This window comes from Eumetopias jubatus, unplaced genomic scaffold, assembly GCF_037043125.1.
Source record: "Eumetopias jubatus isolate StellerSeaLion01/CBP00866 unplaced genomic scaffold, mEumJub1_p1.0 scaffold_16, whole genome shotgun sequence".
NCBI classification, from domain to species: domain Eukaryota; kingdom Metazoa; phylum Chordata; class Mammalia; order Carnivora; family Otariidae; genus Eumetopias; species Eumetopias jubatus.
In genome coordinates this window covers 38,857,205-38,884,623 of record NW_028274822.1, presented here as the reverse complement: position 1 = coordinate 38,884,623, position 27,419 = coordinate 38,857,205, and the positions used below count along the sequence as shown (strand labels likewise).

At 36.1% G+C, this 27,419-nt stretch overlaps 1 protein-coding gene and 1 pseudogene across 6 annotated transcripts in view; one reads left to right on the top strand and one right to left on the bottom strand.

Annotated features, from left to right (window-relative positions):
- Nucleotides 1-27,419, bottom strand: part of NOL4 (nucleolar protein 4) — a 406,663-nt gene that overhangs the window by 85,072 nt on the left and 294,172 nt on the right. For 3 of the 6 annotated variants that reach the window (XM_088019707.1, XM_028098316.1, XM_088019708.1), the window contains 2 exons: nucleotides 25,622-25,801; nucleotides 8,079-8,192 (listed from right to left, as the gene is read on the bottom strand). In XM_088019707.1, coding sequence (XP_087875833.1) covers nucleotides 8,079-8,192; nucleotides 25,622-25,801 — 294 coding nt within the window. Of the gene's footprint in view, nucleotides 1-8,078; nucleotides 8,193-24,709; nucleotides 24,902-25,621; nucleotides 25,802-27,419 lie in introns of all 6 variants that reach the window. The other 3 variants (XM_028098315.1, XM_028098318.1, XM_028098317.1) reach the window with 2 other exon arrangements.
- LOC114205117 (U4 spliceosomal RNA) lies at nucleotides 814-938 on the top strand (annotated as a pseudogene).

Below are 27,419 nucleotides of genomic sequence, written 5' to 3'. Positions count from 1 at the left end.
GTGAGAATAATGATACCTGTTCAGCAGCGATATTGCCACAAACAAAGTCATATATGCAAAGAACCAAGTAAATCCAGCACTTAGTAAAGAGAGGTTCCCCTCTCCTTACTTGTTTCATGGCCTCTGTATGTAGCAAAATATCTTCCAGATGATGAATAGTTGCTAAATAAGCAAACCACTTTAGGGCTCATTTACAAGTAATTTTCTACTATTAATCATGTTCTTTGCTGATAGGGATAAATTAAATATTTAAGGAACTAGCCAGAGAAGTTAAAAAAAAATCATGGAAAAAGTGTTAAACTTTTAATATCCATTAAAAAAGATATCTTGCAAAAACTCAAGTTGGAATTAATTCATATTCAAAGCCCAGCCACATTAATGCTGAAAGAATGCAAACTCATAAAGCAATTATTTTGCTCACAAAATATCAACAGAATTCAAGTCAAGTATTCTTCCCCAGAGAGCAAATAAAAATTCCGGGAAAACTATTTTAACCCTGCTTCTCAAATATTATATAATGTGTACAATAAGCTCAAACTTTTGAAATGGAATGGTAAAAATGCATTATCATTATCCATAAGGGATATTTTATGTAACTGTAAAACACTTTATTTTGGTATATACCTTTACTTTTCTTAGGTTTTACACATATAAAACTGCTATATTTTTACAGAAATACAATGGAACATAAAATATTGCCATATTTTTATTATTTAAAAATGTGATTATACATATTCCCAGAGTGTGTTCTGGTCTAATAGAAGTATGACGGTAGCTTTGCAGTAGTAAGAATGTTTGTAATCAAGTTTCTCAGCTTTTGCGCAGGGGCAGTATTGTAGCCGATGAGGTTTATCCGAGGCGTGATTATTACTAATTGTAATCAAGTTTCTCTGGATTGGTTTACTAATTGGTCTATTCTTTGGTGCTCATGAATTTAAAGTCATGGTTGATATCCACTGGGTTAGCTATTTCCCATACAGGGAAAATTCTATTCCTTTAGAATATGATAACTTACTACACATTGCCTGGCATTTTAGAGATGAGGTGAGTAGGCAGATAGTTCGGTGTATACCCATCAGAGAAAGAGAAGAGCTGCGAAGTCATGCCTTCCAATGGTGAGCATGCAAACAGCGTATTTATGGATGATGAAAACTGATGAAACACGCATTTCTGAAGGCCACAGAACCTTATCTTTTTGGGGTATTTTATTTGTAGCAAAGTGTTGGATGTTGTAGCATCCCTATTATAAATAACATAATGGGGACTTCAAAATTAGAAAGAATAGAAATGCAATTCTGGGAGAGATTTTAAAATAGTTGAATGATGAATACAAAATGGAACTGTACTTCAAGAACAAAACTGGAATTAGAATTCACATGTGGCTTAGTTTCTTGACCAAGGGCATAATTGATATGGCCATTGATACTTAATTGCCTCATCCTTGCAAAGACATAAAATTAAATCAAAGGACCTGGTTATTTTTATCTGATACCACGCAATTTTTATTTCTAGGTTCTAGTGAGTATAAAAACAAAAAGTAAAAGGAAGGAGAAAGGGATGGATGGAAAATTCATTTAATATGATAAATGCAAAGCCTATGGAAAATGTGTGGTTTTTGAAGCTCAAGGTCAGTCTCTGCAAGTGGGAGTAACAGAGTTATGAGTTCACTATCAAGGAATGGATCTGAGAATCTATGATTCCCATTCCTATTCAAATCCTAGTCCATAGCAGGCTTCTTAAAGAGAGTGCTACCAACCACTCACAGGGGACATTTGGAAAATATATAGCAGGTGACACAGGTGTGAAGTGGGTGGGGGACGAGTTTACTGGAAGCTCTGTCATGCTCCAGGCAGTCTCAAATGACTAAGCACTGTCTTTGTTCCCATGTCAATTTAAAAAAGTCCTGCTGGATATTTTTTAGGCGAAAGCCTATATATAGTTAACTGAGCCTAAAAGTTTACTTTAGGTATAAACACAAAGCGTTTATGCATACTTTTAAATATAAATTGAACTATTTCAGGCATAGTGCTACTATGTAAATCAGGCAATATTGTACTATGTATTGTTCGGAATTTTACCGATAGTTTTTCACCATTTGGAAAGTACCTGGCACCGAACGCGGTGAGCTGTCACACACACATAGATCAGATGAGCTGTAGCTGCTCTGGTTGCTTTAGTGATTTCACACGGAACACGTGATTTTAAAAAGCACAAGAATTGGAACAACTCTGCACCCTTGGGAGAAGTTACCTCACCAAAGCCTCAGTTTCCCCACTTCATTAAAAGCCATGCTAATGACATATAGTGGGCTTGCAAAACACCTCACACACTACTGCATCCATAAATACTTCTGATGCTATTGTTAATGTTAATATTATTATCAATGAGGAAAATAAGGTCCCATATAGTGAGATGACCTGGGGAGTTTATTCTGTCTAAATAGTTTTTTTTTTTAAGATTTTATTTATTTATTTGACAGAGAGAGACACAGCGAGAGAGGGAACACAAGCAGGGGAAGTGGGAGAGGGAGAAGCAGGCTTTCCGCGGAGCAGGGAGCCTGATGCGGGGCTCGATCCCAAGACCCTGGGATCATGACCTGAGCTGAAGGCAGATGCTTAACAACTGAGGTACCCAGGAGGCCCCTTGTCTAAGTAGCTTTAAATTACACGTTACAACGGAAATACATCATCCAAGAACTACCCTCTATGGTACTTTGTGGTTCTTATATAGCATATTTTCTCCTTTGGATGTAAGGGCCGTGCTGAAACATAGGTTGAAAGATTCAAAGATGTCAGATTTTCCGTAAAATATTGCATAAAAGAAAGAAAAATTCTGGGAGTAGAACAGAAGTTGAGGATGATTGAGAATGGAAGCCTGGGGGTGTGGGCCAGAAGGGCACAGAAAGAGGTTTCAAGCCACATCTCAGTTAGTAGCACACTGTTTCAATTTAAGCATAAAATCCTATTGAAAAATGTTGTTTTCAGTTGTGCACTTGTTAAAGCTTATAAGTGGTAATCAAAAAGACATATGACTGTACAGAATGAAATATGATAGAAAAGCTGCCTGTCTTGAAAATTTTCTAGTTTTCAAAAACATCCTTGACAAAATACAAAGTCTGTATGAAAATCGCCACCATGCTTACACGGCTCTATTTTCAACTTTTGTATCTACATTTACATTTAATAATATGCCCACCCATTAGTACCCTAACAGGACAGCAGAAGAATCATGAAGAGATGCAGTCTGCAGGGCATTCACCACTGCTAAAGAAAACAGAGTACTGGGAACTCTGGGCTTACTGAATATTTTTAGGTCCTGCCTGGTGGTTTCATGCTGGTTTACTAGCAGTGATTTTTCTCTTCTAACTTTGCAAAACACCAGTTTTCAGTATTTTTTTCCTTGATTTATCACCTGTTATTATGTCACAAGGAACTAACAAGCCATTTCTCCTTCTCCGTTCCTTTCAATAGAGTAAAGAGGTCGCATCACAGCCTACCATTGATTTCCCATCTGTCCCAGTCACTGCAAAAAGTGTCATCATGCACTGGTACTGTGCTGTCCTTCACGAGGGCTGTATCTGTCGCACGGATGCTGGGGAAGCCCTTGACCCTTGGCTCTATGTGATCCCCAGTACAGCACTACAAACTAACTAAACTCAAAGAACTGGGGATAGAGAAAAGAAACCCAAGAAATTCACATTATTCAGAAACTCCCTAAGTTTATCAGTCAGCAAGCCAGGAATAAAAGATATGTCATCCCTGAAAAACAGCAAAGAATACACACCAATGGGAAGCAAATCACCAGCAAATAACTGGTTCTCATCTCTCACTTTCTGCTTTGGTCTCCCCATTTAGAAGAATTGTAACCAAGAGCACTGAAAAATCTTTTTTTTTTTTTAAAGATTTTATTTATTTATTTGATAGAGAGAGACAGCGAGAGAGGGAACACAAGCAGGGGGAGTGGGAGAGGGAGAAGCAGGCTTCCTGCGGAGCAGGGAGCCCGATGTGGGTCTCGATCCCAGGACCCTGAGATCATGACCTGAGCCAAAGGCAGTCGCTCAACCAACTGAGCCACCCAGGCACCCCTGAAATATCTTTTTAAGGAAAGAGGAATGAAATAAAGATAGAGAAAAAGATAATCTTTTAATTCAAGCTCTGTCATAGAAAAGTGAAGTCTAACTTTGCCCATTTTTTTTTTTGAATTGTCAGAGTGAGGAGGAATTTCCCAAACACCATAAAAATTCCAGATTTTCATGTTAAAAGAAAAGAAATGTTGACTGTATTCGATAATGCACTGAAGGTTGACCTCAGTTCTGTGAAATCTGATTCCTGATAAAACAGGAGGCTGCTGTCCTTGCCACTGGCTTGCTCCAGGGCTCAGGCTGCATAATAACAAGGCTCCTTTGGACTGTGGTGCAGGGTGGGCATATGAAATAAAGTATTTAACACATCCATAATACCTTTCATGTCCATAGCTCAAACAGCTCTATAAAATCCAATTAATTCATCAAGCTTCATAAAGTCTGAAGGACATACATAATTATCGCTCTACATGTGGCCAACCACTGGCAGCAAGCACTCAGACATGGGGCTTAACAGAATGCAGATTTAACTGTCCAGTTCTTGAACTTTCATGCACCTACAGAACAGCAGGGGCATGACAAAGAATCTCTGAGTCACCAGCAAATTCTATGAATTGTGAGTTGGGTTAAAAATGGGCACAGAAAAGAATCGTCTCATTGCCAACACACAAAAGAATCCTTGCTATCTCTGCTTGGGTAAAGAGGGTTTAGATCAAATTAGGAGAGGGCTCTCCCATCTGCGTGCTTGGGTTGGAAGTGCAAAGTCACTTGGTAGAAGTCTTTGTGTGGCGTGCCAAATGAAATCTGCAGAATTCATGTTAAACAGAAATAATTTAGATTTCTTAAATATCTATGTGTAATATGTATTATTTTAAAATACTAAATAAACACTAAACCAGCATTTGCAATGCATAACTCATTTCCCAGATGAAGTGAGGCACTTTTTCAAGCTGATATTGAGACAAAAATGTCCTGCTTGGAATAACTTGCTTACTGGGGAAGGCTGGTTTGCTAGTTACAAAAGAGTGCAAATATCTTTGTTATTAAAATAGATTGCTTTCCAACAGAAAAGTGCACTATTGAAAACATTATGAGTAGGGGCGTCTGGGTGGCTCAGTCGTTAAGCGTCTGCCTTCGGCTCAGGTCATGATCCCAGGGTCCTGGGATGGAGTCCCGCATCAGACTCCCTCTCCCTCTGCCGCTCCCCCTGCTTGTGTTCCGTCTCTCGCTGTGGCCATTTTTCACCACGGAAAATTTGACGGATGCCTACTGATCTTAAAATCTTAAAAAACAACAACAACAACAATATGAGCAGAGGCACAAATGATATGTGTCCTAAGAGTTTCTTCCAGGACACAGGTTTTCCCTCAGTGAATTTATCAGTGAAAGGTATAGGATTATATAGAGATCTCACGTGTCAGCCACACATAATATAAACTCAAAGTCTGATTTGAGCTGATTTGAGTCTGATGTAGCTGACCCTGTACAAATAATCCCTCTTCTCTGAACCTCGGGTTCCTTATAGGGACATGAGAATAATAATACCTGCTTCTCATGGGGTTGTCGAAATTACTAAATGGCAAAAAAAAAAAAAATGCTATTAGGTTTCCAAAATTACTGGATGTATTTTTTTAAATCATTTCTTCCATATCCCCTATACATCCCAAACTCATTGAACACTTTTAAAGCCTGGAAAGAACACTCCTAGGTGGGAGAGATATTGGACATCCCCTATTCTCAGGTGATGAAGCCTTGCCATAAATGACCACTACATAGGAGGACAGAAAAAGGAAACAGCTAGTTGGTCCTCACCCATTCCAGTCCCTACTCCCTGGGAAGTAGGGAATAGTAAGAAGTCACTCTCCTCATGATTGCTAGCAGCTTTTCCTCAGTGGGTGGAAGCTCTAGAAAACAAATTTGATCTCAATTTAAGGACTGTCAAAATGATTATAGCTCTCTGATAACAGGACACATGTGTTAGCAAATAGCAGATCTTCAGCCCCAGAGGTGGGATTTTCCTACCACTTTAGGTATTCAAGCAAATGGTGACCAGAGTAAAGCTCCAACAATACATAAACAAATCAAATGAACTATGCTTTTGTATGCCTTGCCTTATGAAATCCTCAAAATAAATCTATGAACTTAATATTTGTACCCTCCATGTTATAGATTAGGCCAACCATGGTTTAAGATGTTGGGCCAAATATTGGTGGATGCCCAGCTTTTGGGGATACTGTATGGTGATATCATAGGTAGTACATAATGTGAACCAGTCCTTCGACTTTCATAATAACTGTATATATGACTGACACCATTCTAGAGTGTAGACTAGGTGGGATATATGGCAAGACAACACCCAGAAGAGCCCATTCAATCCTGGAATTCTACCATTCCTGTTTCTAGAATTATGATCTTTTCTCAAATAGACTTAGTCTGACTTCAAAACTCCCGTATCTAAGATAGTCCTATTAGTGCTTCTTTCTAGTTTTACAGATGCCAAGGCACTGACAGAATATCAGTTAAAATCTTCTTTTCTAGGCTGAACTTACTGATGCTTACTACACGCCAGGCTAAGTACTTAACATAAATCTGTCATTCTCACAACAACCCTATAGGATGAGAACTGTTACTGTTAGCTTGCCCATAAAGAAAGTAAGGCACAGAGAATGGAACAGCTTTCTGAAGGGCACACAACTAGTAAAGGTAGGGCTGAGAATCAAAACCAGATGTCTTTACTCTAGAATATACCATCTTAATCACTCTGCTACATGGTATTGTATATAGAGCTCTGACTTATTTCAAGGAAGATAAATTCTAGACTTAATGATAAAAGTCTCACTGAGGGCATGCACATGTGAATAAATACTGTTGGCCAAGAATGATGAACAAACTCAAAATATATATTTTATCTGAGGTGAATACTACATTTAAAAAAATTGAAGTCTTCTTTTGCACTGTTTAGAATTATTAGCACACGCCATATTGGTAATAAACACATAAATTTTAAATAATGCCATTCTGAAACATTTTTACATATTTTAGTCCTGGAAGAGAAAAACTTTTTTTTCCTATTTTCCTTAGAAGCTCATTGGCTCACAGGAAAAACAAAATTAGACTAACAATTTAGTCCTCTCGTTCCAAACTTAAAGATGTGAGGCACCAGATCACCTGTTGTAAAAGTAACTTAAAGTCAGAATGCAGCATACTTTTATGTGTAGCATTTGATGTCATATATTACAATTGAGTCATTTATTATGGATAATTAAGAAGGCCAGAGAGAGAAAGAAAACAGAGAAAGGCATTCCAGACCTGAGAAGGGGCGACAGATGGATGCAGATAAGCCAAGGGAAAACTGAATGAAACATAAGCACACAATGCACAAAAAATGCACACGTCCACACCACAGGGGGGTACATCCTTTAAAAAGAGACAGAGAAAGAGGATTCTTAATGGGCATATAGTAAATGGTTCATTAATGAGGAAACAAGCCCAGGACATACATTTTCATTGTCTTATATCCCCATTTTACAGCTTTCTAGGCTTGCAAAATCTTTGCTTTTTCACCATTTCCAGAATAATCCACAGACATTTAGCAGCAGACCAGAGGCCATTAAAGAGAGGTTTGCTTTCGTTCAGAATGAACACAATCATGTCACTATCATAAATAATCAGGTAAATTTACAAAACTATTGTCAATGATCAGCTAGAACCACTTATTTAAATAAGCCATTAGCCCGCAAATTGGATACTAAACAGAATTCTGGCTCATTAACTTTACAGTTGGCCATTTTTCACCACGGAAAATTTGACGTATGCCTACTGATCTCATGAACATGCATTTTCAAGTTCAAATTCATATCATAAAGACACAAAAACTGTATCTTGGTGTACTTCAAAATCCATTCGAGAGTCTTTCGCCTTCTGCATAAATTGGACTAAATGAACCATATTTGTTTGCCATCGCGGGTGCACACCAGCCCCCAAGGCTCCTCAGTACCTGTTGTCTATCCAGACGCATCCTCTTGGCGGCATTCCTGCTTTCACTCTCACAGGCTGAGGCCAAGATACTCTCTGCAACTGCTGAAGTAAGGTGGGAAGGAATAGGTCGAGACTAAAAAAAAAAAAAAAAAAAAAAAAAAAGAGAGAGAGAGAGAGAAACATGAAAAATTATTAACAGACCAATGTTATTCTCAGAAGAGCTCACAGGATGTGCAGGAGTATCCATTTATTTCAACTGAACTTATTTCAATAAAAAGAGGAAATGGAAATTGCAAAGATGAGAAATGAAAGCTAGTTAGAGGTTAAAGCTATCGCTGCTACACAGATCCATCACTCATTCCCACAGCTCCATTGTCACAAATAGTCAGTCTGGGCCATTAAGCTGGAGTTTGAATAGGCAGTGACAAAATGCTGACTGGGTTTTGTAAATAAAAGAAGTGCTTTAATTCTCTCGTAACATATGACAATGCACAACAAAACAAAATCAAGTGACGAGGCTGAAACATAGTTGGAAAAACTGACAGACACTCAGACCATGTTGAACAATTTTAATATGAAATGTGAATATTTGCAGTCGAAGTTGGGACACAATTGGTATGATTCAAATCCTCTAAAAATACTTTGTTTAGTATATGTGCTGCCGAAGCGAGCACTAAAAATACTTTGTTTAAATACAAACTAAAACGTCAGTCCTGGAACGATTTCGATATAATAAAAGTTTGATGTTTTGATATGAGCTGTATGTGTACCTACATGTTTTCTTGATAAAATAGGAGTTAATATTATTAACTTAATGGATACATGTTGGAAATCCGTCTTCTATGTAGCCCACGTAGAAATTAATTAACCCACCCAACTAAGTTCATAATTAACTTCAAATTGTTTGCAACTCTCCATATCATTTGTGATAATCAGAAAAGTTTTCCATTTTCGTTTCCCATAATTACATGCAAAATCGTCTAACTGAAAGATGAAGTGCTTAATGATATTGAACAGTTTTTTAATGAAGATAAGCAAATGATAGATAAGAAATAACATGACAATTAAGCCAGATAAGATAGCAAAATATGAAATTAGAAAATAAAAAATGTCCTTTGGGAAGCTAGCCTATATAGTAACACGCCACCTTAGAGTTTTCAAAGCCTGAATCTCAAATATGTATGGATGCCATTTATTAGAAGCCTCTAACCTAAAAGAGACCTTCTAATTTTTTTTTAAGTGAATAGGAGCATGCCTTTACGGTATTTGATTCATTTTTACTAACTCTAGCATGTAAAATGTGCTTTAGCAAATTGAACCATAGGGTTTATATCTCAGTACTGAAGAACAGCTAAATTCAGACCATGAGTGCTTTCACAGATACTCCTCAGTGGAATTTGTATATTGTATAACAAGACCAGCCTCTGACCTTGCTTGAACTAGGAAGCAATTTCTGTCGCTGCCTCAGCTAATCTCCTCATGCTTCCACCTCCAAAGTAACCTCTGTAGACAAAAGGTAGGAAAGGTACAGGGTACTGTCTCCACTGCTAACCCCATGAGATGCCTGGAAGAACGCCTAGACAACCTTGACAATAAAGCATTAAGACACTGGAAATGCTATTTTTGCAAAAGAAAGAAAAGAGAGAGGCCCCTGAAGTGGCAGGTAAATGCAGTGGCATCATTTTGAGAAGGAAATTAGAAAGCCAGGAGTGTGTGCTTGGAACAGAGAGGAGGATCAAAACAGATCAATAATTGAAAATTAAAAAAAATAAATTGCCATAAAGATGTAAATATAATTTCAAAATTCATATGGTTTCTTCATTTCATTCTGTATTTCCCTGAGTATGGATAAGATAATCTAGCTCAGAACCAAAAATATATTAAGCCACAAAATCAGTGTCTCATGAAAGGGCAAAGCTTTGGCCACAGCTCAGCTCAAAATTATAATCTAAACCACATGGGAATTAGGTACACAGTGCTGTTTTTCTCAACTGAATTATGTTTGGAGGCAAAGGTGTTATAGAAAAAATGAGAATAAGAACATTCCATTATGAAAAAAGAAAAAATTATTTGATTGTAGCTAACATTATTCAAATAGAAGTGACAGTTCACATCATTATAAACTATATTATTAGACCTTTTATCTGGTTCTGGGGACTGAATTAACGCAATCTAAATAAAACATCGGCAGCCTCTCTTTTCTTGATCCAATTATTGATAGTCACATGAAATTCAGAGAGATGTATTCCTGCTCTTCATTATCTTTATTTTCCTCCATCAGGTATTTCCATTCAAATTTAGGAATATATAAAGCTATAGGACTTTATTAAGCTGATTCAATTAAAGTAATAAACACACACCTTCTTAAATGCATAAAAGTCTGTTGAACAGGAGAATAAAAGGTAAAATACCCCTGTAATGAAAATTAGCATTTTATTTCAATTAATTTTTTTTAAAACACAAAATGGGAAATAACTTTCACTAGAACAGTAAAAGTTGTTAGGCATGATAATTTATATGATTTCCTTTTCAAAGAAAATGATGGGGAGAGTTGAGTCTTTTCCAGATATAGGAAATTGGTCTTCTCAGAATACAATAATGTCCTGGCTGAGTAGGGCTAGATCACTTTTAAGGTCACTATATAGCCTAATGTTTCAAATATTTTGGGGAAAAAAATCAACTTTAAGATAAAGCAATCACGTACTCTTTTCTATTAAGTGGAAAAAAAATAAGTAGAAGCAAAGATATGTGATAGACATAGCCAGGAGTTAAATAGTATAATTCTGAAAATAGGTTGTTCTGAGTTTATGCTAGAATTATAACTTAAGAAAACTGTAAACAGCCACAGAAATCATTCAGTACAAGTTTCTTCACTAAAGTTTGAAGAAACTGAAATAGACACTGATTTAACTATATATAGAACCCAGATTTCATGTCTCCCAATTCTCAACCCTTCTACTCTCTAAATTCTGTTCTATACTTAGTACTTTTACCTAATTTATCATTAATATAAAATATTATAGAAAAAATCCTTACACATCCTGTTACGTTCAACTAAACAATAAGCAGACCAAAGCTAACCCTTTACAAGTATGTATTACAATTCAGACATGCTCATTGGAAGGAAAGGCAGAATGAATAAGTCATTGTTACAGTTTAAGAAATAAACAGGTATTTTTCAAAGAACTTACTATATCTTAAGTATATAATGAAATATGTACCTCTAAGTAGAAAACGGGTACCATCCTAATTTAATTTTTAGATAAATATTAATAATAACTCATTCTGAGTGTTAGGATGGTCAGGCATTAAAACAAGCAGCTTAGATTCATTATCTAATTTAGTTTTCCAAAAAACCCTTGAGGAAAGTACTTCTAATATTCGTATTTCAGATGAAAAATAAATTGAAGTTCTGAGAGATTATATAACTTGCCCAAGATCACACAGCTATGTATGTGGAAACACCTGGATTTATATCTAAGACTGATGAGAAACTGGGAATAATTCCTCGTAAAGAATTATTCTCAGTTCACAACTCAAGTCTCAGTAAGCTTAAACAAAGCTAGAGACCTTAAATACTACACACTCCTACAGAAGAATCCATTTACAGCTAACTCTATTTTGCATTTAAGCAAAGAATATATTAGGATCTCACCAAAATCCTCCTCTTAAAGGGACTGAGAATCTCCTAGTATATTTTGCTATTGGTTCTTTAAAACCTTTCTTCATTAATAGCACAAAAATTAATGTAACTTAGCTCAGTTCTTCACATGTTCTAAATGGATGCAATATAAATTCGTAAGAATTTCATGTTGGAGAAACCAGGAGTGCCAAGAAATGACTGTATATGAAACATAAGAAAAGCTTAGTCTCGTGCAAAATGAGAATGAGGAGCCAGGCAGAGTTCTTGCTTTCCTGTGAGGCAATCTGTTAAAAATCCCCTTGGTTCTAATACTGAATGCCAAAGCTCTTCACTACACACAGAGGTCCGTTATGCTGCACCTGGCTCTAAGATACTAAAAATGAAAGTCTTTTGTTTATTGTTCCTCCATAATTTGGCTTTTATCTATTTCACAGCTCAGGAGTACTTAAGCCAAGATAGTAAGAAGGAAATTAATCAATTTTGCTCCTTATCAAAGCAATGTTATCATAGAGGACTTTTTAAAACTATTGTTTAGTGTGAGTTTTGAGAACGATCTTCATCAGAACTCTCCATTCCTTCACCACATTTGATAGCACAGAGCTTATTCTAATATTGCCGCACTGGGGTCTTGCCGGCAGGTAATTAGCAAAGTGTATTAAGGGCTCTCATCATGGATTCAACGAGGGACAAATGCTGAAAATTCCCTTACATCAGTAAGAGTGGCCAGAGAACACAAAAGCCTCCATGTAATAACCTAAGAATATTTTGACCAATAAAACCTCAAATACATAGAATTCAATAGATAATTTATGAAAAACAACACTTCTCCTTCTGGTTGAATTTAGCTCAGTAAATACATTATTTGGTATATATCTTGTAAGATTTAAAAATAATGATTCAAAGATGTATATAATCATACACACTACATGATCTATACCTAGAGTGAGATTTGTTACCTATTTCTTACCCTGGAGATGAGACAGTGCGAATCACCTTCACTAATTACCTCTTCATAATTAACTGTCATCCTCAACTGGGATGAGTTGATCTTTCCCTAGCACTGTTCTTATTGTAATAATTATCTATGACCAAATCAGTGGTGGTCATTTCATTAAACAGATGGCTAAACTGTCGCATGGAACTTTTGGAGTTGAAAAAGTCACATTTTAATTGGGCACTTAAGATGTGATTGCTGTTGGCACAACATAAAGGTGCCTTTCCTTATATACACATGTAAAACCACCACACCAACGAACTATTCCTTTTTTTTTTTGGTCATAAAATATAAACTAAACAATGTTAGGGTCCTCTGAACTTCTGCCACACATTTAGGATGCTCCAGTTTTGTTTTGTTTCTTTACAGTTTTAAAAAAGTAACAAGAAATCATGACTGTAAGACTCTATTCATGGGTTAATAGTACTTATTAGTGGCAAGGCTCGCTAGAATTGAGGGTGTGTGCTTTACCAGATCAAGTATTAAATGAGGTCAGATTGGGAGCAACTGCACATCCACCCAAGATTCTATATAGAATGAGCTCTTTCAAAATAACCAAAGCAAATGATTCATTAGTCAGTTTAGATAGGGCCCTACACTAAGATTATTTTTTCTAATCTTGTTACTTCATAAAATACATAATCTTAAAATTCTGCAGCTTAGATGAAATGCATATTCTATCTCCCCCAAATGGCATATCTATACCTAAAGGGATAATTGTTATAGGCTGTGTAGAAAACTGTAGCCCTTAAGGGATCCCTTCTACTAACCAAGTAGCTTCATTTGTATACATCAGTGGAATAAAGTAATAGTCTAGCAATGACGTGCTAGACTGTTAGGATATTATTATGAGATCAGCTACTTGTAATCAGTCTGTCCACTTTTGCTATATACTCTCCCCGAGCCTCACTCATCCTGCCAGATATCATTATTTCTATTTTTACAAATGGCAAAACTAAGGTTCATTCAGTAAGTTCTGAAGAGGCAATATAGTCTCCATCTCATGGGACAATTGTTACAATTCCACGATGAGGTAATGTACATGAAGTCACTGATATCTTCACTTATCTATTCAACGACTGTATTTAATGAGCACGTTCTATATGTCAGGAACTGTGTCAAGTTCAAATATATAAATAGTATCAGTACTCTCTCTGCTATCATAGTTTACAAGCTAATACATGCCTAGCATGTAGGGTGTAATATACATGCAATAAAGTATGTTAATTACAGACTCACAATCTTTTATCACAATTCTGTACTGTTCATGTTGTTAAATTGAAAGTTTTTTTGATAAATTTGGGGAAATTTGGCAGAAAAAATTGACATGAGAATACTTATAATCTTTCTTTTTCCTACTTTCTGTGAATATCCATATCTTTTATGGCAGAAATACTTATATATTTGTCTGTGAGAGGCTTTCTCAGACCCTGTTGTGAGTGTTATGCAGTTAGTAGAATATATACTCTGTCACATGCCCCAAATTTGAGAAAAGTTCTGAATTCTGGACCACATATGATCCAAGGTTTCAGATAAGGTTTGTGGATGTGGACTAAAATCATAGTTTAGTTGTTCTTTCCTCATCCTATACGGTTTTGGTAGAAAAAATGACAAAGATTCTCAGTGACCTGATCCTCGCCATGACTTAGGTGTGGGTGTGGACAATCATGAGAGCTCATCCCTTTGTTCTCAGTGGCTGATCTAAGGACAGATATATGATCCAAATAGGAGCAAAGTCCTTTCATGGGAAGGGGGATCTGGAGCTAGAAGACAGTTCTTGGACTCTATGTTTTAAGAAGAGAGGCTAAGAGCTGCTGATAGCATTTTATAACAGGTAGCAAGGACCTGTCTGAGAAGTAAGCTAACACACAAGAGAAGCATAGTTAAGAAACAAGAGCAGAGAAGCCCTGACATCTGACCCCATGGATCCAGCTATGTGTGAATCCTTGAACTTCCTAGTTTCTTGAGAAAATTCTCTGGACCTATTTGAAAGGAGATTGAAAAAGTGTTTTCAACAGAAATGCTAACTAACCTTCATCCAAGCTTTGATAATAATTATGAGTTAATGGGGTGCCTGGGTGGCTCAGTTGGTTAAGCGACTGCCTTCGGCTCAGGTCATGATCCTGGAGTCCCGGGATCGAGTCCCACATCAGGCTCCCTGCTCAGCGGGGAGCCTGCTTCTCCCTCTGACCCTCCCCCCTCTCATGATCTCTCTCTCTCTCTCTCAAATAAATAAAATCTTAAAAAAATAATTATGAGTTAATGGTATGTACTTTGGCCTTAATTTTTAGAGCATTATTGGCCTTTAATAATGATCTCTCACAAATACATGAGGATTTAATGTCTTGTATTTAATACTTAGAAGCCCAGTTTGGCTAATCCCATCTGAAAATATCTTTGATCAAGACAAGAAAAACTAAATTATCAAATGAAATGACATATTATCATTTTTAACAAAGTGACTACTTATTTAAATCTCCACTAGGAAACATCTTTTAATCTTGAAAATAAGTGACTAGATATACTTATGATTATTGTCAGTCATGGTCTCTTTGCCCCAACAGCTTATTTGTGAAACCCAACATGGTACACAAATTCTACCCATTCAGTTAATATCACTACCTATTCACAGAAACTGCCAAATAGATGAAAATATTTTAAAAACAGTATTTAAAGAGTTAACAAGAATTAAAATTAAATGCAATATAACTTTTCTCTTTAGGGAGATTTTTTTTTCCCTATTAGATTTTCAGTTAGCAGTCACTTTTAAAATTGAAATGCCAAATGCTGAATACTGTGAAACACATAGCACACAATAAAAATTAGCTTATCTCCCAGTTAATTTCTACCACAAAGTAACACATTAGTAAATGTCCATTCATTCGTCTTTCATCCGACAACGTCAATTCAGTTGAATTGAACATATATTGAGCTGCTTTCATGAGCAATTAATTGCACTCTATGTAAAACACTGTAGGTGATAGGGACATGAACAAGGTAAGCAGCATAGTACTTGAGGAACAGAACTTCCTGTAAGGGAGCTAAGGCCCATATATAAATAACAGAAAGAGAAGACAGGATAAAATTACAAAAAAGTACCACAAAGTACAATTTGCACACGGAAGAGAGAGAGATTTAAGGCTGCTTTTAGCAAGAAGTGAGGACTAAATAGATAAAGATATATTTGATTTAGTCCTCCAACTAGTTCCAGAGATTGAGACAGTGAGGGTTTTCCAATAAAGGGAGCCATGGAATGCAATTCCAAATTAGATTGCATTTTATCATGTTCCTCAGATACTGGGTACTAGGCTAGGTAGGACTTTTTACATTTGTTATTTCAAGTGACATGTACGAAACAAATGTTATTTGTTTCCATTTTTCCCAGGAGGAAACTGAAGCTCAGGGATACAAGGTCTACCAGTAACGACTGGTAAAGCAGGTCTAAGAACCAAGATCCATGGTTCTTAGACTGTGAAATCAGGGCGTTTTTCTTCAGATTTTCTCAGCAATGCTGCTATTTCCCTTTGTTTCCTTCAGGGCTCAGCTTCCCTCTGCTTGGAGGATGTTTCAGCTCTTCCACAGCCAGCCTGTGAGTGGTAACATTGGTCACTGTCTTACTCTGGAAGCAGAGGTTAGCTGGGCATTGATTTGTTAATTAAAAGTAGTTTCTCAAAAAAAAAAAAAAAAAAGACTATTTCTTAGTCCTTTGTAGACAGTCTTCTGGTATCTATTTTGAGGAAAGAGGTGTGTTCATTCAGTTTTCTGTTTTAAAATAACCTCATTTCTTCATAGTGACATTTAAGAATTTCTTGGGTCTGCTGTGGTTTCGCTATGATGTACACAGATACAGATTTGTTTTTATTTACACTGCTCAGCACTGGTCTATTTCTCTGTTCTTAGGATTCAACGGTCTACTCAATTCTAAAAAACTCTCCCTTAGCATCTGTTTGAATGTTGTCCTTACTCTAATTTCTCTTCTGGAATGCCTTTTAGATCTACCTTTATCATTCTATTTTCCAACTTCACTTCTTTTTTCCAATTTGTCTTTTTCTTTCTAGAAGTAATTTCCGTAGTTCAATGTCCCAGATTATTGATTTTTCTCTTTGGCTGAATCTTATCTGCTATTTAACCCATCCAGGAAGGTTTTAATTTTAATGCTTATAATGCCTGCCATTTTATTTCTGAAAGTTGTAACTGGATGTTTCTAATTCTCCTTTCATAGGGCAGTAGCTCTTCCCGAGGCCCAGCTACTTATACAGTTTGCAGTTCATGTTCCTCTCTGGTTACAAAATCCACATCTCTTGAATTTAAGTGTGCATTTAGATGGCAACCCTGACCTTTTGGCCTACATTCAGTTTTTCTACCTTGCTAGTCTGTTACCCTATCAAATTAAGGGCTTATAACTCTGGCTATGAGTTTCCTATCAAGTTCATAGCCTGAAAATTTCCTTTCCTTTCTTTTGCTCTTGGCTAGGTATTTAAAAAGTTGTTATATTCTACTCAGTATTTATGTATTTGTAGAGGGAAAGTGGGTGGTTGGGAGGGGTACTCCATGAGGCTTAAGTCAACGTTTTGCTAAAACTAAAAGATCCAGTGATAAGTAACTCTGCCAACTATGTTGGCTATATTCTTTACACTCTAGTTACCCTTCAACCTTAATATATTTAATAAACAATATCTATGATCCCTGAGTCAAGAACAATCATGGACCACAAGAGCACACACTGAGAACAGTACCAGAAGTCCCATGTGATGGCTTAAGGTGGTAAATGAAATAACTGAGCATATTAGAAGAAAGGGTAGAAAGAGGCCAGATCAGATGCTAAATATTTCATATGCATTATCACATATAATACCCCAATAGCCCACTCCTTTAGAAAAGTGGAGATTCAGAAACAGCACACAAAGTTGTACAGGGATTGAACTAAGCCAGGAATTGAATTTAGGTCTCTCAGTTTCACAAGGCCTTACTCTATTATTGTAAGAAACTTAGAATTTGTTCTGAGATGGCAAAAGTTTGACGTCATCAAAGCGAGAATCGAGGAAGACTACTCCAGGAGCAAAGGAAGATTTCTCATAAAGCCAATGAAGTTTAGACACCAGGGTCCCTCAACTGGATGGGACTCCCAGAGTTTCTGGGTATTGTAAGCATTCCGGGTAGGGAGGGAAAGCCAAGTGAAAATCAGGAAGTATTTATATGTAAGAGCATCTGAAAATTGTCTCAAGAGATGTCAGAGGAAAAGGGTTTGAATCTTCATGACTTCTGTTTTTGAAATTTTTTTGTGTATGGTGTCTTTTCTAAGTAGAAATAAATATTCATCCTCTACTTAATTTTTTGCTCAACATTTTGTATTACTTTTCTTTTAATGAAAGGCACAACTTTTATAACTTTCAGGCACAAATCCTAGTTCTGTCCCTGCCTAGGAATAGAGGGTAGGGAGGGAGCATAAGATGAAAATAGAGAGGTGAGTTATGATTATGTCAGAGTATAAGTATGAGGCATGAAGGGCTAGAACTAAAATGGTAGCTGATAAAAGTCAAAATTATTGGACTGATTCAGGAATCACAGCAAAGAAAATAAACGAAATTCAGTGAGTGGTAAGATGCAAGCCATAAGTGTAAGAAAGAGTCCGATCTCATTCCAGGTTTATGAGCACTGCTGTAAAAACAACAATTAGTGGCACTATTACCAGAAAGAGGCAAGTCAAGAGGAATTTACTCGTGATTTGGTAGATGAGGTGAAAGACCAGTGGAGAGGATGAATGATGAAGAATACAATGAGTTCCTTGCAGATAGAACAATACATTTGCCAGCATCTGGCTGACATTTGGAATGAAACACAAAAGCTCTGCAGATGACTGGGATTCAACGTTGAGAGTTGCTTACATAGAACAGACCTCTGCAGTTGCAGATAGGGGAAGATGCTGTACATGGCCAAGCCCAGGATCTTAGCAAGTGGCTCAAAAGCAAGAAAAAGTAAATAAGGAGGGAGAGTAACAAGAGCCTCATTGAGGATGCAATGTTTGGGTTTGGTACAAAGGCAGTCATGTGCTCTTTTAAAGAACCAATTCAAAAGGGTCGTGAGAACCAGAGTCTGGATGTGAGCGACCACTGGGGGAGTTGCTGGTGACCTGTGAGTATAAAATAATCTTTCAGGAAACCTGGCAGAGAAGGATGGTCTCAACTGAAGAAGAAGAGACACCAGATGAAATATTTTCTTGGAGTCTGGGGACTTTTTTTTTTTTTTTTTAAGTCAGAAGAGAAGTTTCCCTCTCAATGAAAAGGGAATATGAGCATTGGGATGGTTGATGAAGCCACATCCTGAAGGAGGCTAAATGATGGGGGAACAGAGGCTTCGGGCTCATCCAGGGGCAAATACAATGAGGACATTTCCTCTGCAAAGACAGTGGCAGATATTTGAAAAATTTTAGATGATTGTCAAAGTTTTTAATATTGCTTGTACAGACTCTTTGATAACTAGACTAAGGTAAATCCATGTTAACAATGGCCAAAGTGAAATAGAGATGCAGATCTTGAAACTGAGAAAGTAAAAGAATTGTGAATTCAAAAGGTCAGATAGCAAAATCATTAAGGAGAATATTAGAGGATGCAATTAAAAAGAAATACTCTGAATAAAGAACTCAGAAGATGACATGAAAAGTATCCCGGGGAATGGTAGATGACATTTATTAAAAAAAAAAAAAAAAAGAGACCAAAAGTTGGCACAAGTAACAGGTGGGGAATTCAAACAAAATGTGTTTGCTAATTAGCATCATTTAGTTAATTGGTCACAAAAGACAGAAACCTACACAGTTGTGCAAATAATAATGTGAATAATGGCTGCACAGGTTGTTATAGAGTTTTTAATCATGACCTTGTATGAAGGGATGGTTATATCTCTAATCAAAGTTTTCGTTCAAAGAAGCACTTTAATTCATTTTTTATAATATCTCCATTTGCTAAAGAATGAATAGCAAGTGTCACTGTTGCTTTTGCAATGCTCATATCAGAGAAGTTTTAAATTGAAACAATTCCGATCTCTCTTTCATCTACATTAGACAACTCGAGGCAAATGATTTAATTAGTGAAATTCCCTAAAAAAATGTACTATTTCCTAAACATTACTTCTTTTCTGATGAAAGAAGAGTTGAGTCTTCTTTTCTCAGAAGACCAGGTATCCAAATAGCTGAGGAGGGCACTATAGGATGTATTTAAAAAGAAATACTATAATAAAGAACTTTGATGATGGTATTAAAATACGGTGTTTCCATTAGATTTAATTTTTTTAAATTTATATCTCATTTTCCCCTAAAATAGATATCAGAGTCACCAAAGAAATATACACTCTATGATCAATTAAACAAAAATACAACTAGGACTTCAGATAAACTTTGGCTCTGAACTTGCTGGCAGTGGGCACAAAAGTAAACAAATTTAGTTGCATTTTCCTAGTAAAGAGAAAACGAAAAACATTCTATTTCCATAGGAGAAGCACTTTTTTTCTTGTATGACATTCTAAAAGAAGTTTCTGAAATAAGGTAATATACTATGGACATTTAGTAGCCTCATGGACAACATCCTTAGCAAAATATTACAAAAATGCAAAATATTACAAAAATGTCATAGACCTATTTCTTCAAGCATAGTTAATCACATGATATTTAAAAAGTAAGTAAACAAGTAATTCTCAAGACGCTGAATTTATTGAATTCAAATATCTAGGCTACCTGATCTATCTTGGTAGAGTGGCACAATTTGAGATACAGTAGGAATTATGGGCTGCAAGTGTCTTACAATGGCTCCCCGAAATATCCTTTGAGTTTTATAAAAAATATATGTAAACATGTGCAGCATGGTGAAATAGTCTCTAACTTAAGCTCAGAACACAAAAAGAGAAATCACGTCACAAAACACAGACTATACTTAGGTATGGACCAATCCCACCTTGTTCATAAAGTTTTGCTTTTATGATCTTATCTGTTATACATGCTCTTTAAGATCAGAACATCTTGAAGAAACACAATTTTTTTTTCTAGATCAACAGATATTCTTTAGAAAACTAGTTAAGTAATTTGAGAGTCAAAGCTGCATGAGTGAATCAGTAACAATTGGATATATTTGTTAAAGGATTAATTTAATGTCTGCTTAACTCATTCACTGGGTTCTAAAAATCTAATGAAAATTAAAACAGTACTCTGGATCAAACTTATGAGATTTTTCATAAAACATGCCCTTTGATATTCAACACTGAGGATTTTATGATTTGAAAGGATTAGTAGCAGTCAATTGGTGAAAGTGTACGAAAAGAATATAGAATATAGAATAATATAGTTATAGTTATATAACTAAGTTATTGTACTTAGCCCATTACAGAGACTATTTGGAGTGATGGCATGAAATTGTGGCTACTTAAGCAATCAAGATCTGTGGGGTCTTGATAATTCTAGCGAAATAAAAAAATGCTTAAATATGTACTCTAATATTTGTATACATTCAGTGAAGTCAATTAAAAGTATTTATGTTGACATGTAAATCTTAAGGGATAATTATTATTAACCATGCATATATTTTGTATTAATGACAGTGGGAAATTAATAAAAGTGAATGCCAACATTCTCAACTAATATATGTTGTGATGAACCACTTCTATGGGATTACCTCTTTGAATTTCTTAAAGTCAACACAAAACATAATTCAGTATTTTGTGTTTCACTCTACTTAAAGAGTCTTCTGGCTTAGACACCCCAAATAACTGGAAGAGATAAGCTTGTTGAATGCCACTTTCATTTTATAAGATGGAATCTCCTACCAAATAATTCTACACTTATCCTAACCTATAATGGGGCACCTGGGTGGCTTAGTCAGTTAAGCATCTGCCTTTGGCTCAGGTCATGATCCCAGGGTCCTGGGATGGAGCCCTACATCTGGCTCTTTGCTCAATGGAAAGCCTGCTTCTCCTTCTGCCTCCCTCTTCCCCTGCTTATGCTGTCAAATAAATAAATAAAAATTTAAAAACCCCAAATAATCCTACACTTAATTTCATTTTACAAATATATTAAAAAATTCTTATTTTGACTTGTTGACCTGTTAAGTATTGCAGAATAATTTGTAGGTAAAAACAACTACATACTGAAAATGAGACTTTTTTTCCATGTCTACCTACACAAAACACAATAGAAGAAAGGTTTTTTATTTAATGCTCTTTCAATTAAAAAAACTATGGATATTATTTTATATCAAATTTTTAAAAGTGAGGGAAAAATATTCACATACAATATTTAGTTGTAATTACTATCTGCCCTAGTCATACATTTTCCTATCTGTTCTAGATAAGGATAAGTATTCAAAATGACACATAATCATCCCCATGCCCCATGACAGTGAAGTAATACATTAAAAAAAAAAAAATCAAGATTCCAAGTGTCAACTGAACAGTAGATTTGTTATTTTAGAATATTCCTGTGTATAAAAAAAACCCTAACCTATGATAAAAATTTTCATTCATGTTGTTCACTTAACATTTAATTATATTAGGCCTTATATTATTACTTAGGTATTTCACTTCCCACAACTTGTCACCTCAATGAATCATAATATCAGGGAACATGTTATATTTCCTAAATAACTGGTTAGAAATCTCTAATATTTCTGCTTATTACTTTGTAGAATGGTATGTACATTAATGAATAAATGAACAAGTGAATCAATAAAAAATAAAAGTTAATTAAAATAGCATTTCTTTACAGCGTATTTCTTTGTGATTAGTTTGTAAAACTCCTTGACTTTGAATTAGTCAACTTTTGTTCTTCTCTATGCATAGCACAGGGTATACAACAAATAGATGCCCATATTGAAGTAAATAAATACAAGCAATAGAAAAACCTGTGAAAGTTTCAAATATGCCTTAGAGAAATTAAGAATTTTACATGATAATTTTTCTCATAAAGAATAATTAATGGAAAATAAATTTTACCAAAGAATCTCCAAATAAATATCTCCAAAAATGGAAATGCCAGATGCTGTTAAAATAAAAACCTTGGTATAGGATATCATCTTTATTGTTACTGAAAAAGAAAAGTAAATATTGTACATTGTATTCTGAATGAGACCTATTTAGGTTCAATTGCAATTTTACATCAGCTGCCGAGTGTTCTGAGCCAAATGTCAATGCTGGGACTCTAGGCTTTTATACCTGTTTAGATACCCTCTCTCTGTCATCTCTCTTCTATTGAGTAGGTAATAATAATTTTTAAATAATTCAGTAATGGGAGAAATAGCTTTATTTTCTTCAAGCAAACCCTCCTCTCCTATACCTCTACGGTCATAATTTAGTTTGATCAGGCACAGAAATGCCATTTTGATTTTAAAATGACTTATGCACTACCAACTCTGACTTCAATATAGTTATTATTCTGAGACGTAAACAAGTACTTAAATGGAGTATTCTGTGATTGTTTAATACAAACATTTTGGGAAGCTTTTATCGGATGATAGATTGAATAATATTTGAAAATATTGTCACAGTTAAGATGTATGGAGTGGTTACTATGTGTCAGAAATGGTTTGCAGAGCTTTACAAGTGACAACTTATATAATTCTCACAACTTTATGAATTAGAAGTTAACACCTCTAGAAGAGGCATCTGAGTCCAGGTCGCTGAAGTAACGTGCCAGTCACACAGTTACAACGTGGTGGATCCAGAACTCCAAACCAGGCTCTCTGGGGACTGAACCTTGTGGTTGGTACTATCTAGGCAGACTGCCTCTCTATAAAGTCATGCTGTTTTAAAGAATATCAAAGTGGGGGCACCTGAGTGGCTCAAAGGGCTAAGCATCAGACTCCTGATTTAGGCTCAGATCATGATTTCAGGGTCATGAGACTGAGCCCCATGTTGGTCTCCATACTGGGTGTGGAGCCTACTTAAGATTCTCTCTCTCCTTCTCCCTCCACCCCTCCCCCCCAGCACAAGCGCTCTCTCTCTCTCAAAAAGAAAAAAATATTGAAGGTATTTTTAGAAGCCAGTGAAGAAGAATTGATAGTAGATAGTGGATTTATTGCTTTTGTCATTTCATTGAAATCTAAGAACCTATTTCTCCTATATGACATCTCTGAAACCTCTCCTAGCTTCACCAACACTACTCCATTACAACTAACACATGACAGGCACTGATCACAAACACCAGCAGTCTTGGCTTTGATGGAGCCAAGAAAGGAAAAAAAAAAAAAAAAAAGGCTTCAGAAAATTTCTAATACATTTCTGCTTTCATACATAAAAAACAAAAATTAAAAAAATACATTGTAAACATATACACTATTTCTAGGAATAGCAATTAGTGCAAGGTGAAATAGAATAAAGTTGGAAAACCACTGATATCTGACTTCCACCCATAAATAACTAATGTCAACATAATCTCATCCATCTGTAAAGCCTAGATGAATAGAAAAGCTCATATTACCATCCACAAGTACACAAATACACTGAGTACAACAAAGCCTTCTTTTTCACATGAGGATTTTCATTCCCTGATCTTTACTCTCAAGGCTTGCTACTTATTAAACACTGGTATGAAAACAGTATTATTTAGGTGGATCCATCCATTTCCTTTGGTTAGAGAAAGCCATTTTCATATACCATCTAAAGCAACAACCTGTGCTTCAGTTGAAGACTTGATTAACCTTATATCTGCTTCAGTACTGACAGAAAACAAACACGAATGAGATCCTGGTTCTCATTGGTTTTTAACTCAGATCCCCCTCATCTCCTGTGACATGGTACCGTGTGTGCCTGTGAGTGCTGGTCTCACCAGGTATTCCTCATTGAATAACAAAGGGGATAAATACTTCAGAAAGATGAAAAGGAGAAGGGGAAAAAAACAAACAAGCAAACAAAAACCCCTTGGACCTGACATTATGGAAAAAATAAAAAAGACACTAAGATGAAAAAAAAAATAGTGTCATGGTTTACATGTGGGATTTTGATGGAATCTAGGGCTGTGTTTTGATTCAAAACTCACCATCTCAAAACCACTTCTTTTCATCCGCCTGCAGGACTTGAGGTAAGTACGTATACGTTTTCTGGCACGCTCTTGATACTCAGGGAATTGTCGCCTGCATGAGTCAATGATAGCCTGGATCTTTTCTTTGGGCTGCTTAGAGATTGGGACCATTCGGTCCAAGTTTTCATCTACAAACAGCCTGACAAACATCTGTTGGCAAGAGGGAGACAGAGGAGAAGGGTTTGGAGGGCTGCTGTCTGCTGTTCCTAGCTTCCTGTCTTGATTACCGATAGGAAAATACTCTTTTCTGCCTTATGCACTGAAGAACTTTGCAATGGAAAGCCAGAAATTTTAAGCAAACACCCTTTAAAGGCTTTCTAAATGGTTGGATAAAAAATAGAGAGAAAAAAGAGAGAGAGGCAGACAGACAGACAGACAGACAGAAAAGTATAGACTATCGTGTAGGAAAAAAAAATCAGGAAATAACAGTAGACTGTGACAATTAAGCACCCCATCAAATTCTCCATTAATGATAAATGCGACTGCTACATTGCTATGCTGCACAGTGCACTAATCTCTGAAAACAATGGACTCTTTTGTCATGCATGATTAGATAAGCCGGGAAGGCAAGAGAAATAACTGAAGACAGGCATAGTCTTCCGAGGAAGAAGCTGAGGCCCCCTCATCCACTAGGTAAACATGCATACTCACACAACACAAATCCAGTTTTCAGCTCACATTTGGCTTTAAAATTCTAAAACAAAACACAGCAATTCTGGTGTCTGGTTGGCAAAGAGTGTTTCATGTACTTTTTAAATCCTTCTGTAAATTAACAGACATGTCTCTAGAATATCCACATTTACCAGCAAGCAACAACATGAAAGTGAAGTGGTCAAAAGTAAGCCACACAGGGAGGGTGGCCGGACTCACATTAAAAGCTTTCAGCCGCTCGGCCTCAACGCCATCTGTCTCGTTCACTTTTTCAGAATCGTCGTGGTCATCATGGTCATCTTCATCCTCATCTCCTCTGTTTAGAGATAGGTCCTCGGCACCTCGGTCTACGCTCTCATTTTTGCCAGAGTCATAGCTTGAGTAGCTATGTGCAGGAGACTGAAAAGAAAGGGGCAAATTGCTGTTTTTGTGTTTATCGCAGAGCATATAAATTCTGTTTTTAATTTCAATGGTTTCTCAAAAATCTTGCTGAAAGAAGTTAATCCCAGAGTTGTGGCTATTTTAATTTGAATCAAAATTAATGAAGTTTAGATGAAAAATCCATCTCCTCAGTCACACCAGTTACATTACAAGTGCTCAATAGCTGCAGAGAACATTTCTATCACTGCAGAAAGTTCTATTGGATTTAGCTTTTTGAGAGCAAAGACAGTTTCCACTCAATATACATACTTAAAAAAAAAAGAAAAATCAACCTGTAATCACCTTTGCGAGAGAATCATTGAATCATATATTCTTAGAAACAGAAATGACCTCAGAGGTTAGTCAATCTAACTGTATCAGTATTTTTTTTAAACAGATAAGGAAACTGAGGGGTGGATATATTTAATTGATTTGTCCAACAAGGACTACACAAAATATTGATGCTAGGGGTGCTAATTATAAGACAAAGTCTTGAAAATCAGTTTTTAAATTGTCTGTGAGTCTTAGGATGGCACTGAATTTTGGTCTAGAAAAAAGGAACCAGGTTTACTCTGAATCACGTTAAGCTTAATGCTTCCTAATGCTTAATGGAAGATGAATGCCAGCCGGCACAGTTCTCACAAACTTCGATAACCATGTTCAAGACTAACCATGGGTCCTGCAGTGGTATCTCCTACTTCTTTGTCCATACAGCACCTTTGCCTTTCAGAAACAGCCTCTGCTCCCCTAGGTGAGAGTGCCAATCCCCGGGCAGCAACCTTCTCTACCCCAGCTGTGCCCCAACTTTACCTCTGGGTAACTGAAATCAAGTTGAATCCAGCAAGGCTAAGCAGAATAGACTCCTAATAACATCATCTGAGATTATAGATTCAACTGTGCCTGAAATTAACCCATCAGCTGTGTGATACTCTACCTCTTCTACACCCCATCCCCCTTCATTTTCTCTTTGCTTAAATCTTAAATAACAGTAGACTGTGTCTGGAGTGGTACAGAAATCAATCATGGTTAGGCCAGATTAACAACCCAAATTTCACATATGAGAATTTAGATACATAGGTGACCTCAGTGAAATAGATATCTCTGTAAACAGCAGCAGCATCCTCAAATCAAAAAAGTAAAATACTTTTGAAAGAACCTCACAATGGGAAATTTTAAATCAGTGGTGTTCAAAAATGCCTATGTGCGATAACATATGTGTAGTATGTTGTAAGGATCACGGTAATATCTTATTACTGCATAATCAGAGGAAGAATAATAAAAGTAGAATAGATCCCTGACATAAAAAATAAAGTTAAAATTTAAAAAACATGTTTTATATTACTGTAATATTATAGTATTTCAAATTATTAACAAGGTAGATTTACCTTAAAAAATGTAAGGCAAATATTCCATAGGTTTGAAAAATATACTATATATTTTTAATGCCAATGTGCAACATTTTAAAAAATGTTACAATACACTGAATGCAAATATGTTGGGCTAATATATTCTTTCCACATGCCACGTGAAATACACAACCTTGCCGTCTGCTATAAACAGAACCATTTGGAATGACATCGTTTTACACCTCTACTCC